General features: G+C 49.4%; 1 protein-coding gene across 2 annotated transcripts in view; it reads right to left on the bottom strand.

The window, feature by feature from the left end:
• Window positions 1-16,350, bottom strand: part of MYH14 (myosin heavy chain 14) — an 89,510-nt gene that overhangs the window by 53,908 nt on the left and 19,252 nt on the right. For both annotated transcript variants that reach the window (XM_033845522.2, XM_033845523.2), the window contains 5 exons: window positions 6,242-6,337; window positions 3,856-3,974; window positions 2,466-2,618; window positions 2,083-2,256; window positions 1,600-1,773 (listed from right to left, as the gene is read on the bottom strand). In XM_033845522.2, the coding sequence (XP_033701413.1) occupies window positions 1,600-1,773; window positions 2,083-2,256; window positions 2,466-2,618; window positions 3,856-3,974; window positions 6,242-6,337 (716 nt within the window). The remainder of the gene's footprint in view (window positions 1-1,599; window positions 1,774-2,082; window positions 2,257-2,465; window positions 2,619-3,855; window positions 3,975-6,241; window positions 6,338-16,350) is intronic.

The following is a 16,350-nucleotide window of genomic DNA, read 5'->3' as shown; positions in this document are numbered from 1 at the left end:
AGAGGCCAGGGCCTGAGTCTGACTCACAACCAGCAGAGGACTGGGCACACAGGAAATCTTAGCAAATGTCTGGAAAACAACTGAGTTCTAGAACAGAACACATGGGTCTCCTACCCCTCAGCCTTTGTGTATGCCGTCCCCTCCACCCATTCTTTTCTGGCTACGGGTTACTCATCATTTATTTTATTATTATTTTTTAAAATATTTATTTATTTGGCTGCACCAGGTCTTAGTTGTGGCATGCAGGATCTAGTTCCCTGAGCGGGGATCAAACCCAGGCCCCCTGCATTGGGAGCATGGAGTCTTACCCACTGGACCACCAGGGAAGTCCCTACTCATCATTTAGACCAGGGATTGGCAAACAATGGCCTCCCAGCCAAATCCACCTCCTTTTATAAATAAAGTTTTAGGGACCTTCCTGGTGGTCCAGTGATTAAGAATCTGCCTTCCAATGCAGGGGACGCAGGTTCAATCCCTGGCTGGGGAAGTAGGATCCCACGTGTCGCGGGCCAAGTCAGCCAGCCCGCCACAACAAAGAGGCCACACAGGGTGCGGCAACTGAGACCCGACACAGCCAAAAATAAATAAATAGGACTCCCCTGGTGGCGCAGTGGTTAAGACTTTGCCAGCCAATGCAGGGGACACGGGTTTGAGTCCTGGTCCGGGAAGATCCCACATGCCGCGGAGCAACTAAGCCCGTGTGCCACAACTACTGAGCCTGCGCTCTAGAGCCTGCGAGCCACAACTACCGAGCCCGCACGCCATGACGCCTGTGTGTTTAGCCTGTGCTCTGCAACAAGAGAGGCCATTGCAATGAGAAGCCCGCGCACCACAACGAAAAGCAGACCCCGCTTGCCGCAACTAGAGAAAGCCTGCGTGCAGCAACAAAGACCCAATGCAGCCAAAAATAAATCAATAAATTTAAATAAATAAATAGATAATTTAAAAAATAATAAAATAAATAAAGTTTTATTGGAATATGGCCTTCATTTATGTGTGAACTTGTGGCTTCTTTCGTGCTCTCATGGCAGAATTGAGTAGTTGCGCCAGAGACTGGCCCACAGAACTGAAACTATTCACAGAAAATGTTTGCTGACCCTTGATTTAGAGTTCAGATCAAGCATCACTCTCCTCTGTGAGACCTTCCCTGGGATTGCTCCTCTGGACTTTGACACTATCCATAGCTGGTCCCATTAAAGCACTTATCGGCCTTATATCCCGATGGTCTGTCTTCATCTCCCTCCCAGATAAGGAACTTTGTGAGGACAGAATCATATCTGACGTGGGTCCCCAGCTTTGCTCAGCACAGGGCTGAGCCCACAAAAGGCATATGTTGGCCAAATGAGTGAATAAAATGCACCTAATTCTCCACCTGGTGAACTCCTATCCATCTCTTGAAACCCACTGCAAATATCCCCTCCTTGAGGAAGCCTTTGCTGACTTCATCAGACAGAGTCCTCACTCCTCCAAGGGCTTTCCTACCCCTGGCCTGGCTGTGACTTGTCCCAGTGGACACCAGGTGGCCCCTGCTTTCCCTCTGCACCCTCCCTTCATCCTCACTCCCACCCACAGCCCCCAAGGCTGGCCCCTGCTCCCTACCTTGCCCGCATAATGCAGGACGCTGAAGTCGGCCTGATCCCGCAGAGTCCTTGGCCGCTGGAATTTGGGGTGACCACCCTGCTCTTGGGCCACCTTCTCCACAAAGGACTTGTCTGTGGCCTTTGGGAACCAGCACTCCTCATCCAGCAGAGCGAGGAGCCCAGGGGGGTTGGCCTGACCATTAACAGAGGAGGGCAGAAGAGTTAAGTCAGATCCCCAAATACTGGACACTTAGGTTGCTGCTAATTTTTAGTTCTTGTGCCACTTGGGACCTACGAGCAAACACGAGAACAACCGTTATAGCCATCGATTAGCCCTTTGATTCGAGCCACGCCCTGTGGCAGGCATGTTCTGGGTTCTAATCATCCAGCAGCCACAAGGATCTATGCCATTTTCCCCATTTAACCGATGGAGAGGCCTGAGGCCGGTGGGGTGAGGAGCTGGACCAAGGTCACGTGGAGGGTGGAGCAGCCGTGGGCTCACCGGCCGCTCGATGAGGTCGATGCAGGGCTGCAGGTCGAGGCCGAAGTCGAGGAAGGTCCAGGGGATGCCCTCGCGCTGGTATTCCTCCTGCTCCAGGACAAACATCGTGTGGTTGAAGAGCTGCTGCAGCTTCTCATTGGTGTAGTTGATGCAGAGTTGCTCGAAGGAGTTCAGCTGCGGGGGGGAGGGACAGATGAAAGAGGGGGACAGGGACCCGGAGGGGGCAGGAACCCAGGGGGGACAGGGACCCATAGAAAGGGGAGCAGAGACCCAGGGAGAGGCGAACAGGGACCCAGAGAGAGGGGGACAGGGAACCAGAGAGAGGGGGACAGGGCCAGCGTGATGGAGCCCTCCCAGCCCCCAGCCAGGCACAAAGCGCAGACCTGGAAGATCTCAAAGCCGGCGATGTCCAGGATGCCCAGGAAGGAGGCGCCTTGGCGGGGGCTACGGTCCAGCGCTCGGTTGAGGCGCAGGACCAGCCAGCGGAAGAGGCGCTCGTAGGTGGCCTTGGCCAGGGCCTCCAGCGCAAAGTCAGCCTGCAGATCAGGGCACACAGTGAGGGCCCAGCCTGCACATTAGTGCCCCCCGACCCCGCCCTGCCGGCAAGGAGACACTGGGTGTGGACGGAGCCCCATCATGGTTCGTCAAGAGCAGCGACATTAACAACAGCAGATCATTAGTGACGCCCTACTGTGCGTCGGGCACTGTGTGAAGCGCTCGGGGGCACATTAGTTCATGAATATTCCACCCAACCCTTGAACCAATTTCCACGGCAGAACAGGTAAGAGGGTGGAATCTGGAGACCAACATCTAGATTGGAATCCTAGCTCTGCTACTTAGAGGCTGTGTGACCTCAGGCATGTGAATAAACCTCTCTGTGCCTCAGTGTCTTCATCTGTAAAATGGATCCTATCAATAGTACCTTGACTGAGAGCAGAACCCAGGTCAGTGTGATCCCCAAGCTCATATCCGTCACTGTGCCTTCTCTGTCCTAGCACCTCGAGAGCCCAGCCTGGGGTCAGGCAGAGGCCTCTGCCCCAAAACTGGAATTCTGAAAACATCTAGTCTGTTTTCACCTCTCCCCACCCTCACTGCCACCACGCTTATCTGTGCTGCTGTCATCGCTTGCCGGCACTGTGACAGCGGCCTCCTTGTGTCTCATTGCTTCCACTGGGTCCCCCTGGACCCAATTCTCCACACAGTAGACAAGGGAATCTTTATAAAGACAAACTGAACCAAGTTATTCCCTGGCTTAAATCCTCACTGGCCTCCTGCTGCACTCTACATAAAACTCACCTCCTTATTGTGGCTCCTAAGACCTCATGTGATCTGTCCCCTTCCAACCTCTGTGACTGCGGCTTCTACCACCCTCTCCCCCACTGTCTAGTCTCACTGATCTCCTTAACGTTCCCAACTTGCCAAGCTTGTTCCAGCCCCAGGGCCTTTACACATGCTATATTCCCTTTGTCTTGAACCATCCAAGTCTCAACTCCAATGTCACCCCTTCCGAGAAGACATTCCCGAGCACCTCAATCCCCCCTTTTGAAGAAAGCACCCGTTTCTTCCTTTATTATCTGATTCCCTACTACAGCCTGAGCTCCCTGAAGGCGTGGTCTTTGTTTCCATGACTGCCTTTATTCTAGCACCTAGACCAGAGTCGGTAACTGAACAGACACTCAGCAAAAGTTTGTTGAGTGAGCGAGAAAAAACTGGCATAAGCCGCTTAAAAATCCAGGGCCCTCCCTGCGCCCACCTGCCGCCAGCCTTGCCCACCTGTTCCTTGGTCTGTGCTTTCTGCACGTAGTCCCGGCCAACTTTGATGCGGGGGGTGAGCAGGGCGCGGGAGAAATCTGTCACCCCCAGGCCCAGGAGGCGGCAGAGCTTCTGCGCAGCTGAGGGCGAGAGGCACCAAGATGCGATCAGCACTGGGAGGTGGGGACAGTGCAGAGGGGGGGAGGGGGGAGAGGGTGCCACCCCCCACCGTTGGTGGAACACCAGCCTTTCCTGCTAGAGGCATTACGGGTCCTAAAGGTGTGTGCATTCTCCAGCCCAATAATTCTCCTCCTGGAACCCTAAGTTGGCAAAAATAATTCTGGATGTGGGCAAAAGCTGGACTAGGAGGATGTCTGTCACAGCACTGTTTACAATGGGGAAAACCAGGAAGCAACCTGGATGTCCAACAGCTAGGGGTTGGTTAGAGAGTCAGGGTGCATCCATTTGAACAAATGTTCTGCAGTCACTAAATATTATTATTATAAATAATAATTATTTATAACATTATTATTACTAATTAATAATATAAGCATTATAAATAATTATTTAATAAATAAATAATCATTATAAATTATTACACGGTACACTTAAGACATGTACATTTCATGATTTGTATGTTTCACTTCCAGTCCATGAAAGAACTGTAAACAAACATTGGATGCCAGTAAATGATATACAGGCTGAAGGGTCTGTACCAATATCTGAGATTTTGAAACGCGCCAGAAAAGGAGATGGATGAACAGAGGATGCAAAGATATTCGATAAAGCAAGCGTAGTAAAGTGTCAGTGGTAGAATCTTGGTGGTGGATCTGGGTGTTTGGTATAAAATTTTTTGAACTTTTCTATATGTTGGAAAATGTCTCAATAAAATGCTGGGGGAAAACTCTTGGAATAAGAGTTCAGTGAGGTGGCCAAACCTAAAAGAAATCTTTAAAAATTCACTGCTCTTCCCTATTTTTGTGGGAATAAAAAATTGCCAAAATGTTAATAGCTGTTTTGGCAGAAGATGGAGGAAGGGTTGTGTGGGCAGGTGTATTTCTTCTTTCGACTCTGAATTAAAATGATCATTAAGAAGTGTTTTTGAGCCTCTATCACTTGCGTCACAGGAAGATAGTTACTACAAATACTCAGCTCCAGCAAAAGAGAAAAACACTGAGGAAGAGACACATTAAAATGTCAACAGTGGTTATTTCTGAGAGGTGATGAGGATTTAAATCAATCTCTCTCTCTCTCTCTCCCTCTGATGCAATTGCAATTTCTAATTCTTCTACAGTGATTCTGCATTATATGGGAATATTTAAAAACTGAAAAAACAGCATGGAGTACTATGCTGCCAGTAACAGGGTGACTTAACAGGGTTCTAAGCCCTTGGTGTGTACTTTGCCAGCCGGTGGAGCCTGGGGGCTGCTTCTCCAATCAATGTTTGCAAATGCAGAAAAGGAAATACAAGGGATTCCAAAGGAGATTAATTATACTGACATACAGTTCTCCTCACAGAGCCCAGGTGAAGCAACCCCAGTAGAGTTCTAGTTAATAACCTTGAAAAGTTACCCCCATTGCATTAAGGGGGTGGGGGGAAAGCAGGTTTCAAAACAGTTTATAAGGTCTGACCCCAATTTTGAAAATCAAACGAATGAGTATGTATGGCACACCTGCTGCGTGTGTGAACCTGGCCCCCAGATGTCACAGGGACAGCTCAGATCAGTGACATCGTGAGAGATGCCCCTTCCTTCATATGTTCTGTGTTGCACAGCTTTTGAAAATAGCCCATAGGGTGTCATAATCAGGACAGAAAGCTCTTCCCATCTCGAGGGGAAGGCGGTGTAAAGCAAGATTCCATTTCTGTGATAATTATTTCCACATTGATACAGACGTAGAACAAAGCCCAGAGAGAAATGCCCCCAAGAGTGTTAGCAGTAATTACGGGTAATTTCCCTGCCTTTATACTTCCCTGTCTTGCCATATTTTCTTCCCCATTCAGATTGTATTATTTTATAATAATAAAGAAGCAAAGCTATTTCCATTTTGATAAAAAAAGGAATATCAACTATACTTCTGCTGAAAGGCAAAAAAACCCCAGAAGTATATATACGCAGAGCGCAGAGGCCAGGAGGAGATATGGCCAGTGCTAATGCTGGTTTTCTGGGAGGGGCTGGGATGATAGAGGATCCTGCTGTCCGCGCCCCCTTCCACCTTGGCACACTGGTGTTGTTCAAATTTTCAGCAGAGCTCACACTTTTTATAATCAAGAAAAGAGTGGACGGTGTTATTTTGGTAAAGATTCAGCAAAGGGCAGGAAATCAGGGTGGTCCTGGATGGGAGGTGGGTCTGGCTGGGAAGGGAGGATGCTCTGTACGTAGGTGGGTAGCAGGCCATGTGGTGGTACCTGTGTTGTCAGGCATGGAGGCTTGATCGGTGTTCCGTTCTCTCTTCAGGACAATGTTGCCAAACTGGAGAACGGCCGAGACCATCCGCAGCATGGCTAAGGGGCAGCAGAGACACAGATCAGCGAGGCTCAGGGTCCTGACATGTGGTCTGAACTAGCCCCTTAGAAATCTAGCTTAAACAAGGACCTACTGTATAGCACAGGGAACTATACTCAATATCTTGTAATAACCTATAATGGAAAAGAATCAGAAAAAGAATAGATATATGTATATGTATGTATAACTGAATCACTTTGCTGTACACCTGAAACTAACACAACATTGTACATTAACTACACTTCAATTAAAAAATAAGATAATAAAAAAAAGAAATCTAGCTTAAAAACCTTATGTCAAATTATACCACCACCTGACACCAAGCAGGTCTTAAATACATGAACGGATAAATGAATTCTGTATTTTATTTTATTTTTTGGCCACACAGCGTGGCACGAGAGATCTCAGTTCCCTGACCAGGGATTGAACCCGTGCCCGCTGCAGTGGAAGAGCGGAGTCATAACCACTGGACCTCCAGGGAAGTCCCTGAATTCTGTATTTTATATTCAAAGTTTGCTTTATCGTCATTTGGTGTCTGCTCATGTCCATTTTATAGAGCAATGCATAGAAGATTTAAAAGGATTTAGAGAAATGAATGAGGAAGATCTTTAGCAATATGGAAAAATTTCTAAAATATCGAGTAAAAAATTCGAGGTGCAGAATGGTATATATGGCAACCACTATCTATGCAAAAAAAAAAGGCAGAAAATGTCAAGGTCAGTCAATTTTCCTTATTCTTGGTAATTATGTTCTATAGCGTCACCTGAAGCACTGAATTATCGAATGTGAACAAACGTTCCTATGGGGGAATACAGGTTTGGTTCCTGGGAGCCTCTGGTCACATTTTCATCAACTGATCAATGCATCACCTTGGTTTATGTGTGTTTCTGTTTAAAGACACCTTATCTGATGGGAATGTAAACTGGTGCATCACTATCTAAAACAGTACAGAGGTTCCTCAAAAAACTAAAAATAGAATTGCAGCAATCCCACTCCTGGGCATATACCCAGACAAAATTCTAATTTGAAAAGATACAAGCACCCCTATGTTCACAGCAGCACTACTTACAAAAGCCAAGACATGGAAGCAACCTAAATGTCCATTGACAGATAACTGGATAAAGAAAATGTGGTACATATATACAATGGAATACTACTCAGCCATAAAAAAGAATGAAATAATGCCATTTGCAGCAACATGGATGGACCTAGAGATTATCATAGTAAGTGAAGGTCAGAAAGAGAAAGACAAATATCATATGATATCACTTATATGTGGAATCTAAAATACGACACAAATGAGCATATCAATGAAATTGAAACAGACTCACAGACACGGAGAACAGACTTGTGGTTGCCAAGGGGTAGGGGGGTAGGGGAGGGAAGGAGTGGGAGTTTGGGATTAGCAGATGCAAACTAGTGTATATAGGATGGATAAACAACAAGGTCGTACTGTATAGCACAGGGAACACTCTTCAATATCCTGTGATAAACCATAATGGAAAGGAATATGAAAAAGAATACACACACACACACACACACACACACATATATATAACCCAGTCACTTTGGTATACGGCAGAAATTAACACAACATTGTAAATCAACTATACTTCAATAAAATTTTTTTAAAGACATCTTATCTGATATACAGCATTGATTCACATTGAACTCACAACCAACATTCACTACAGCTGGAGTCTGAAGGAAGCTCTTCTCACACACGTATTTTCTCTGTAAAGCACATCACAGCCTTCCTGCTCTTAGGGACACCGGACAGCATTAAGCACTACATTTAGGGGGACATTTCAGACAGTGAAATCACCAACCAAAAAGCACCCCAAAAGTGAAAAGCATGGCACTCAACAGACTGTAGAAAGGACAGTGGTTTACAGTATGGGCTGGAACAAGAAGGCTGAATGTCACCCCGTGAGACTTCAGTTGGGTGCACACTGGGCAACTCAAAACTTTCACTCCTCTATGCATGACAGCAATGGCCACAAAAGCACCAGGATATCTGGTTTGGGGGTTACGAATAAATGTCGTGTGTAGGTGAATTCTCCAACTCGGACATCGTAAAAGAAGATCGATTGTATTAATATTTGCACGTCTGCGCAAAGCGGCTAGAAATCTCGCCGTGAGTGGGCAATGCTGCCCCCTAGAGGACGTCTCGGGAACGTGCAGGGGTTGGTTAGCATAGGGATGGGGGCCACCCTGGCAATGTTTCTGGATGCCACAGAGACTGGGCAGGTGGGAACCAGAGGCGTTGCCCTTCTGTATCACAAAGAGTTGCCCACATTCCGTTTGATTGCGAAACGTCCCAGTGGACATTCACGTCTGTGAAATCATGGTTTGGAATGCTCTGAGACTAACCCCAGCAGTTTTATGTATACACACAAAAGTGTTTTGTGTTTGGTTTTAATACACAGTGCATTTTCTAGGAGGATAGTCACTGAGGAATCCGAGGGAAGGCTGGTCTTGGTTTTGTTCAGAACTTATCAAGATTTGGTCATCGCGTCAAAGCCTCCTCGTCTCCACCCGCGAAGCTGCCCGCGGCTTGGAGTGGACCATATAACACGCCTACATCAGGCTGGGCTCCTGCCTGCTGCTTTCGAAGTGATGCTTCAGACCAGCGCCAACACCCAGCTACCTCAACCGCGTTCCTCCTAGAACAGTCTTCACGATTTACGGATTGAAAAGGACACTGATCTATTTTCACTTACTCCGTGCCAGGTCCTGTTCCAAACACTCACAAATGACCTCGTGTCACCTTCGGAACAACTCACTGAGCCAAATCCTGCAATAGCATCTTGCGATGGGAAACACTAAAACCCCCATTTGACAGACAGGGAAACCGAGGCACATTCGGGTAATCAACTTACCCAGGATCACCCAGCTCATAAGCGGCATGGCTGAGACACACCCGGCGGTCTGGCCCTGGGGTCTGTATTCTTAACGGCCGTGCAGCCCTTTCCGTCCCTCTTTCAGCATAAAATTCGGACGTTTGTACGAACGTAGAGCACACACAGAAAAGCACACAGAGCACCTCCATGCCGCGCAGTGAGATCTTACAAAACGAACACACCAGTGGGCCAGCCCCTCAGAAGCCCCCTTCTGGCCACTCACTGAATTCGGACAGACGGCACACTCACAGGATTGCAAGGAAGAAGCCAGGTTCAAAAGTGCACGGACTGTACGGGTCTGTGTGTTCCAAATTCAAGAGCGGGCGAAACAATTCCATGTTGTTAGATGCCAACACAGTGGTGATGGGGGTTGCGGCGAGGGGAAGGGGCTTGAGGGGGCTTCGAGGTGCGGGTGATATGGGGCGTCACCTGCAGAAATTCCCCTGAGCTGGGCACTTTGGCACCGCGCTCATTTGCCGGTGTCTGTGCTACGTAAGCTTCTGTACAAAGTTTACTTAGGAAAAGGGAGTGGCGGAAGGTGGAGGGGGGAGCCCTTCTGGGAGACCCATGCCAAAAATGCGTAACCCGAATCTAATCACGAGGAAACACACGCACGTTGACAAAACAACTGGTCTGTAATCTCCCCAAGTGTCAAGGTCACGAATGATAAAGACTCAGGACCGGTTCCAGATGGATGGAGAGTAAAGTGTGACGACTAGATGCAACGTGTGTGATCCTGGACTGGGGAAGTGTGTGTGTGTGTGTGTGTGTGTATGTGTGTGTTTGTTTAACTTAAAAAAATTTTTTTTGCTATAAAGGACATTATTGGGACAGTTGGCATAAGGTCTGTGGATTAGATAACAGTACTAACAGTGCCAATGTTAATTTCCTAATGATGATACTGTACTGTGTTTGTGTCAGAGAATGTTCTTAGGAAATAAGCACAGACAGATTCGGGGGGGGGGTGGTGGGCGGTAAGATGAGTAATGCCCCCTCTCCGCAAAATGTCCACGGTCTGAATCCTGTGAATGTTACCTTGCAGGGAAAAATAGACTTTACCGATGTGATGAAATTCAGGATCTTAAAACGGGAGATTAATCTTGCATTATCCAGGTGGGTCCGAAACGTAATCATAAGCGTTCTTATAAGAGGGAGGCAGAGGGGGAAGGCCACATGAGCAGAGGTTAGAGTGATGCATTTTGGGTTTTTTTTCAATTTTTTTGGCCGCGCCGCATACCTTTCGGGATCTTAGTTCCCCAACCAGGGATCGCACCCAGGCCCTGGCATGAAAGCGCAGAGTCCTAACCACTGGACCACCAGGGGAGTCCCTAGAGTGATGCATTTTGAAGACGCAGAAAAGGGCCATGAGCTAAGGCATACGGGTGGCCTCTGAAAGCTGAAAAAGGCAAGAAAACGAATTCTTCCCAGAGCCTCCAGAAGGGACCTGCTCTGCTGACACCTTGACTTTAACCAGTAAGACTGATTTTTGACTTCTGACCTCCAGAACCGTGAGGGAATAAATGTGTGTTGTTATAAGCCACTAGGTTTGTGGTCATTTGTGACAGTGGTCATCGGAAATACGAAGGGTGAAGGGATCCCTGGGCTACACCCCCACTCTCGAACAGCTCAGAACAAGTAATTAGAAAGACAGACAAGGATAAAGCAGATGTGGCAAGATGGTAATGTTTGAGGACTCTGGGAGAAGGTATGCAGCGATTCTGTGTACTCTAAAACTTTTCTGTAAATCTGAAATTATTCAAAATAAAGAGGTTAGGGGGCTTCCCTGGTGGTCCAGTGGTTGAGACTCGCGCTCCCAATGCAGGGGGCGCAGGTTCGATCCCTGGTCAGGGAACTAGATCCCACATGCTGCAACTAAAGGTTTGCATGCCGCAACTAAAGACTCCCCATGCCACAACTAAAAGATCCTGCATGCCACAACTAAAAGGATCTCACATGCTGCAGCAAAGATCCCGCGTGCCGCAACTAAGACCCAGCACAGCCAAATAAGTATTTTTTTTTAAAAAAAAGAGGTTAAAAAAATCCCTGAAAACAGAAGGGGGGGTGTGTTGGTCACTGGCCTGACAGCTTCAAGAAGCCTTACTCTGAAGGACACACAAGAAACAGCTAACCAAAAAAAATAAAATAAAAAATAAAAGAAACAGCTAACAGAGGTGGCCTCCTGGGAGCCCGGGACACTGGAATGATCATAGACTTTTAGTTCTTTTTGAATTTCATACCCCTTGAAATGTAGTCAAAAAAAAGATCACTGCTGAGAAAAGACTCAGTTTCTGGAATTAGACAGTGAAATTGCAGTGATGAGTCACACCACCTTGTGAATATGTTACAAATACTGAACTGTATACTGACAATGGCGAATTTTACGGTCCATGAATTCTAGTCCCCCAGGGAAAAAAGGTTTTGGTATAGTTTTCGGGGCACGCTGGGGTGTGCAACAAGTCTGAATTTTTCCTTTCGATCTCCATCAGGATCGTAACTCCTTGTGGAAAGTATCTGTTCCTTATTCACCTTCTAACTGTATCCTCTGTATACAGTAAGCACTCCATAAATGTGTTCACGAATGAACTTCAGCTTGCCACTTTGGGGGGAAGAATGCCTTCCACAGTCCCCACTACTTTTGGGATTCAATCTTATCCCTTATCAAGGTCTTCGGCACCCTGTCCCCAATCCTCCCACCTGCTCCAGCCTCGGGTCCCCTCAGTTACTCCAACCAGCCAGGCCAACCTCTTTAATCCCCGCCAACACCTGACACTCTCTCTTGCCCCCAGGCTTTTGCCCTGGGAGTTCCCTCCCCATAGAGGTGGTCCAGGACCACCTACACCTGCTTAATTCCTGCCTGACCATCGGGGCTCAGCCAAGCGCCGCCTCCTCCAGGGGCTGCCCCGCCCCTTCCGAGACCCCACCCCCACCCCCCGACCCACAGTCACTACTCCATGCACCTTCCAGCCACCACTCTTCCAGGGGATCAACTTTAATCCACTTGTGTGATTTGATGCTCCCGGGGGTCTCAGCGCTCCAGGGGGCAGGGGCTTGCTCTGTCTTGGTCACAGTTCATTTCTCCCAGCGTCTGCAGGGGTCTGGCCCGCAGACTCCATCATGTGTTGAATGAATCGATATACGAATGAACAAATGGCCAAGAGTTAACTAGTGGGGGGTACATTACTGAGGCGTGACCTGGGGCAAGCCAGTGGCCTCCTGGGCCTAGGTTTCCCCTGCTGGGCAGTGGGAGGGGCTGGGCGGGGGGGTCAGGGGGCTGGGGTGTCGGGAACAGCCCAGGGTCCCAGAAACACTGGGAGGTTTTGCGGCAGGGCAGCGAGGTACCTCCCAAAAGATAAATAAATGAGCACATCTCCTGATAGACTCACAAAGGCATCATCACCCCTAACAGACTGGATGATTATTCATCCTTAACATCAGCTCGGACCTGACCCAGACTCGAGTTCCCCCGGTGGCCTTTAAAATGGCCTTTTACGGTTGGCTTCGGAACCTGCGTGGGTTCCAAGCACCCGGCGAACCTGACGCCTGAGGGGTTGGCAGTCAGCTCTGGCTGGTGACTTCAACCCAGCCGGCAGTAAGCAAGCCCCAACCTGCACGGGCGGAGGCGCGGGGCTGGCGAGGCTACGACGGCCTCACGTGACAGGAGCTCACCTCCCTGCGTGCTAGGCTGCCTGTTCCACCTCCCTGGTGGCATTTACGGCGCCAACGTGGATGGGAAGTGAGGAGGGGCGTGGAGGTCCTGCTTCCACTGGCCCCGAACGCTCTCTGCCCTGGGCTTCCCGTGGGCGACCCAGAGGCTCCCACCTGCCTCTCTGGAAACGGATCACGGGCTGGCTTTGGAGTCAGACCCGGGTTCCACCACCACCTCATCAAAGGCAGTGAGTCCTATAGGGCAGACACCCCACCTCCCTGGACCTCTGTGTCCTTCTTTCTTTTTGGCCATGCCATGAGGCTTGTGGGAGCTTAGTTTCCCGACCAGGGATCGAACCCAGGGCCATCCCTAACCTACGAGTCCTAACCACTGGACCGCCAGGGAACTCCCCATCTCTGTCTCCTCTTTCTTCCAAAGGAGAGTCTAGAAAAAAGGTGACCGGCTGGCTCCACTCCTTGGAAGTGAGACACAAAATCACACTGTTATGAGACCCCATCCACGTGCCACACCAGCAAAAGCAAAAAAGCTGACAACAGTGGTTGCTGACAACCACGTCGGGGGAACAGGGGCTCCAGACACAGGGTGAGAGAAACTGGAAACTAGCGCCACCTTCTGGACGGCGGCGAGGTCGATTCAGTACAATTTAAAAAAAACAGAGTGGGGTTGGGGGAAGGGAAAGGGGCTGGGGGTTAGAGCTGAAAGCCAAGAAGTCATGAGCCCGTTAACTGCTGGATCTGGTGCCAGGTTCCTGGGGGAGGGGTGGGGGGTTCACGACCCTCTGCTCTCTACTTGCATACCTGTTTGAAAGGTTCCGTAAGAAAAAGGTAAAAAGCAAAATTATTCAGCAGTAAAAAGGAAGGAAGCACGGATACATACGACCACATGGATGAAACTTCAAACCATCATGCCGAGGGAAGAAAGCCAGCCACAGAGGATGATATATTGTATGATTCCATCTATATGAAAGGTCCCGGATAAGCAAATCCATAGACACAGGAAGCAGATCTGTGGTTGCCAGGGGCTGGCATTGGAAAACCAGCAGACGACCGCAAAGGGGAACCAGTTATCTTCTTGGGTCACTGAAAATGTTCTAAAATTGATTGTGCACAGCTCTGAAGGTACTAAAAGCCACTGGCTTGTATTTGGCCACGCCACAGGGCCTGCGGGATCTTAGTTCCCCAACCAGGGATCGAACCTGGGCCCTTGGCAGTGAAAGTGCGGAGTCCTAACCCCTGGACCGCCAGGGAATTCCCTGACATATAATTTGAATAGGTAAATGTTTTGGTATGTGAATGATATCTCAATAAGGCTGTTAGAGTTCCGTGAAAGCTGGATAAAACCAAAAACCGCACCTCTCCTTGGACTCAGTATTTTGTGGCTTAAGAACTGATCCTGCAGTTCTGTTCGCCCACGAGCACAAAGATCTACTTATAAGGATATTCCTGGCACTTTTTGATTCCAACAGCAATAGGAGGCAGTCACCCGAAGGGTGTGTCTGCAAGGGACAGATGGGTTACAAGAATCACAGTTCATCTAAACAGTGAAACCTTCTGCAACCACAAAAAAACCTGAAATTCACCTATACCTACAAAACCAGAATGACTGCCAAACACGCTGTTTGGTGGGAAAAGTAGGGGACAAAGCCCACGCTAGCACGGGGGGCGATGAGCTGAGCGTTCTACCCCAGTGCTGCCCAGGACCCAGGCCAGGGTGCGGGGCCTGATATGCCAGGTGTTTTCATTGTTACTTGGTGCCTCTGAGCGGGTACTGGGAGGAAGGTCAGGGAGATGGGGCCCATCTGGATCAACCACTGTGCAGGAACTTTTAAATCAGGAGAGAAATACAGTAACATTTTTTGGGGGGGGGGGGTGGGCGGGCAGCATGCAGGATCTCAGTTCTCCCACCAGGGATTGAACCCATGCCCCCTGCAGTGGAAGCGCAGAGTCTTAGCCACTGGACCACCAGGGAAGTCCCAGAAATTCGGTAACATTTTGATCAACATTACAGAAGAACATCAGCCCTGGGGCTGGAGAATAATGTGTGTCTTTTCTTACATGCCTGAAATATTTCTGGCAGGAGATGCAGGAAACTTAACAGTGGAAAACTGGGCTCAGAGGGGCCCAGGGCGACTCGGTTTTCACACGATGACCTTTGATCATATTCAGATTATGTCACTACATGCCGACGGTGCTGCAAAATTTTTGTTTTGGGACTGGAAAGATTGGAGCTGCTACCCGCGCCCACCACACGGCAGGAGGGTTACTTGAGGTGACCTGCGTCAGGAGGGCAGGCGGTACCTGAGGGGCTCAGGCCCCCACTGTGGCCTCCATCTGAATTTGTTTGTCAGTTGCCCAGGGAGGAGCAGGGCAGTTACGCAACCCGTGGTTGGGAAATCTAGCAGGGAGGCCTGGGACCCTGTGTCAATATGCCTGAGGACGCTGGCCTGTTTGCTGCCTGGGTGGACAGCCAACCCGGCACTGGGTCTCCAGCCCTCCCCATTGGCCCTGGAGCCCACAGTGGCTCCCGAGGCCTTCCGCAGCCCCAGAGACCAGAGGAGAATGAGACCCAGCCCCGGACCCGCTCAGAACTGGAAATCAAGGTCTCCACGGGACTGGTGGAAGGAATCACAATTCATCCAGACAATGAAATGCCAGGTAGCCGGAAAAAAGACTGAGATTTCCCCCTCTGTGTGCGCATAATGGGTTGAATCGTGTCCCCCTACTCCCTCCAAAAATACATTAAAATCCTAATGCCTGGGACCTCTCAGAATGTGACCTGACTTGGGTATTGGGTCGTTGCAGCTGTAATTATTTAAGTTAAGATGAGATCACACGGGAGTGCGGTGGCCCCTAATCCAAAATGGCGGGTGTCCCATAAAAGGGGAGATTTGCATACAGATGCTTGGGCAGGGAGGCGGGCGCACCGCATGAAGCTGAAGGCGGAGGTCAGGTGACGTTTCTAACAAGGAAACCACCAGAAGTTAGGGGAGGGGAAGGCAACAGATTCTCCCAGGACCGACCAACCCCACCAACACCTCGATCTCGGACTTCTGGCCTCCAGACCTGGGACATGATCAATTTCACTTGTTTACGGCACTCGGTTTATGGTGCTTTGTGATGGCAGCCCTGGCAAACGAATACAGTACTGCAACGGAACTACGGTCAAAATGTACTGTTTGGTGAGAAAGGTGGGGGGCAAAGCAGCAGAACACGGATAATGAGCTGAGTATTTCACCCCAGTGCCCCCGAGCCCAGACCAACCAAGGAAGACCCTGGGCCAGGAGCAGGGTCTTCCCTGCACCCTCGCTTCAGCCTCCTCCTGCCCTCCAGTCCATCCTCCACACGGCCCAGAGCTGCTCCTCCACGGCTCCCAGCCCTCCCATGGCTCCCCAGTGCCCTCAGGACAAATCCCAGCCCCTCAGGCTGGCATTTGAGACCCCACC

This window comes from Tursiops truncatus, chromosome 19 (genome assembly GCF_011762595.2).
Source record: "Tursiops truncatus isolate mTurTru1 chromosome 19, mTurTru1.mat.Y, whole genome shotgun sequence".
Lineage (NCBI taxonomy): Eukaryota > Metazoa > Chordata > Mammalia > Artiodactyla > Delphinidae > Tursiops > Tursiops truncatus.
This window is presented reverse-complemented; position numbering and strand designations above follow the sequence as displayed.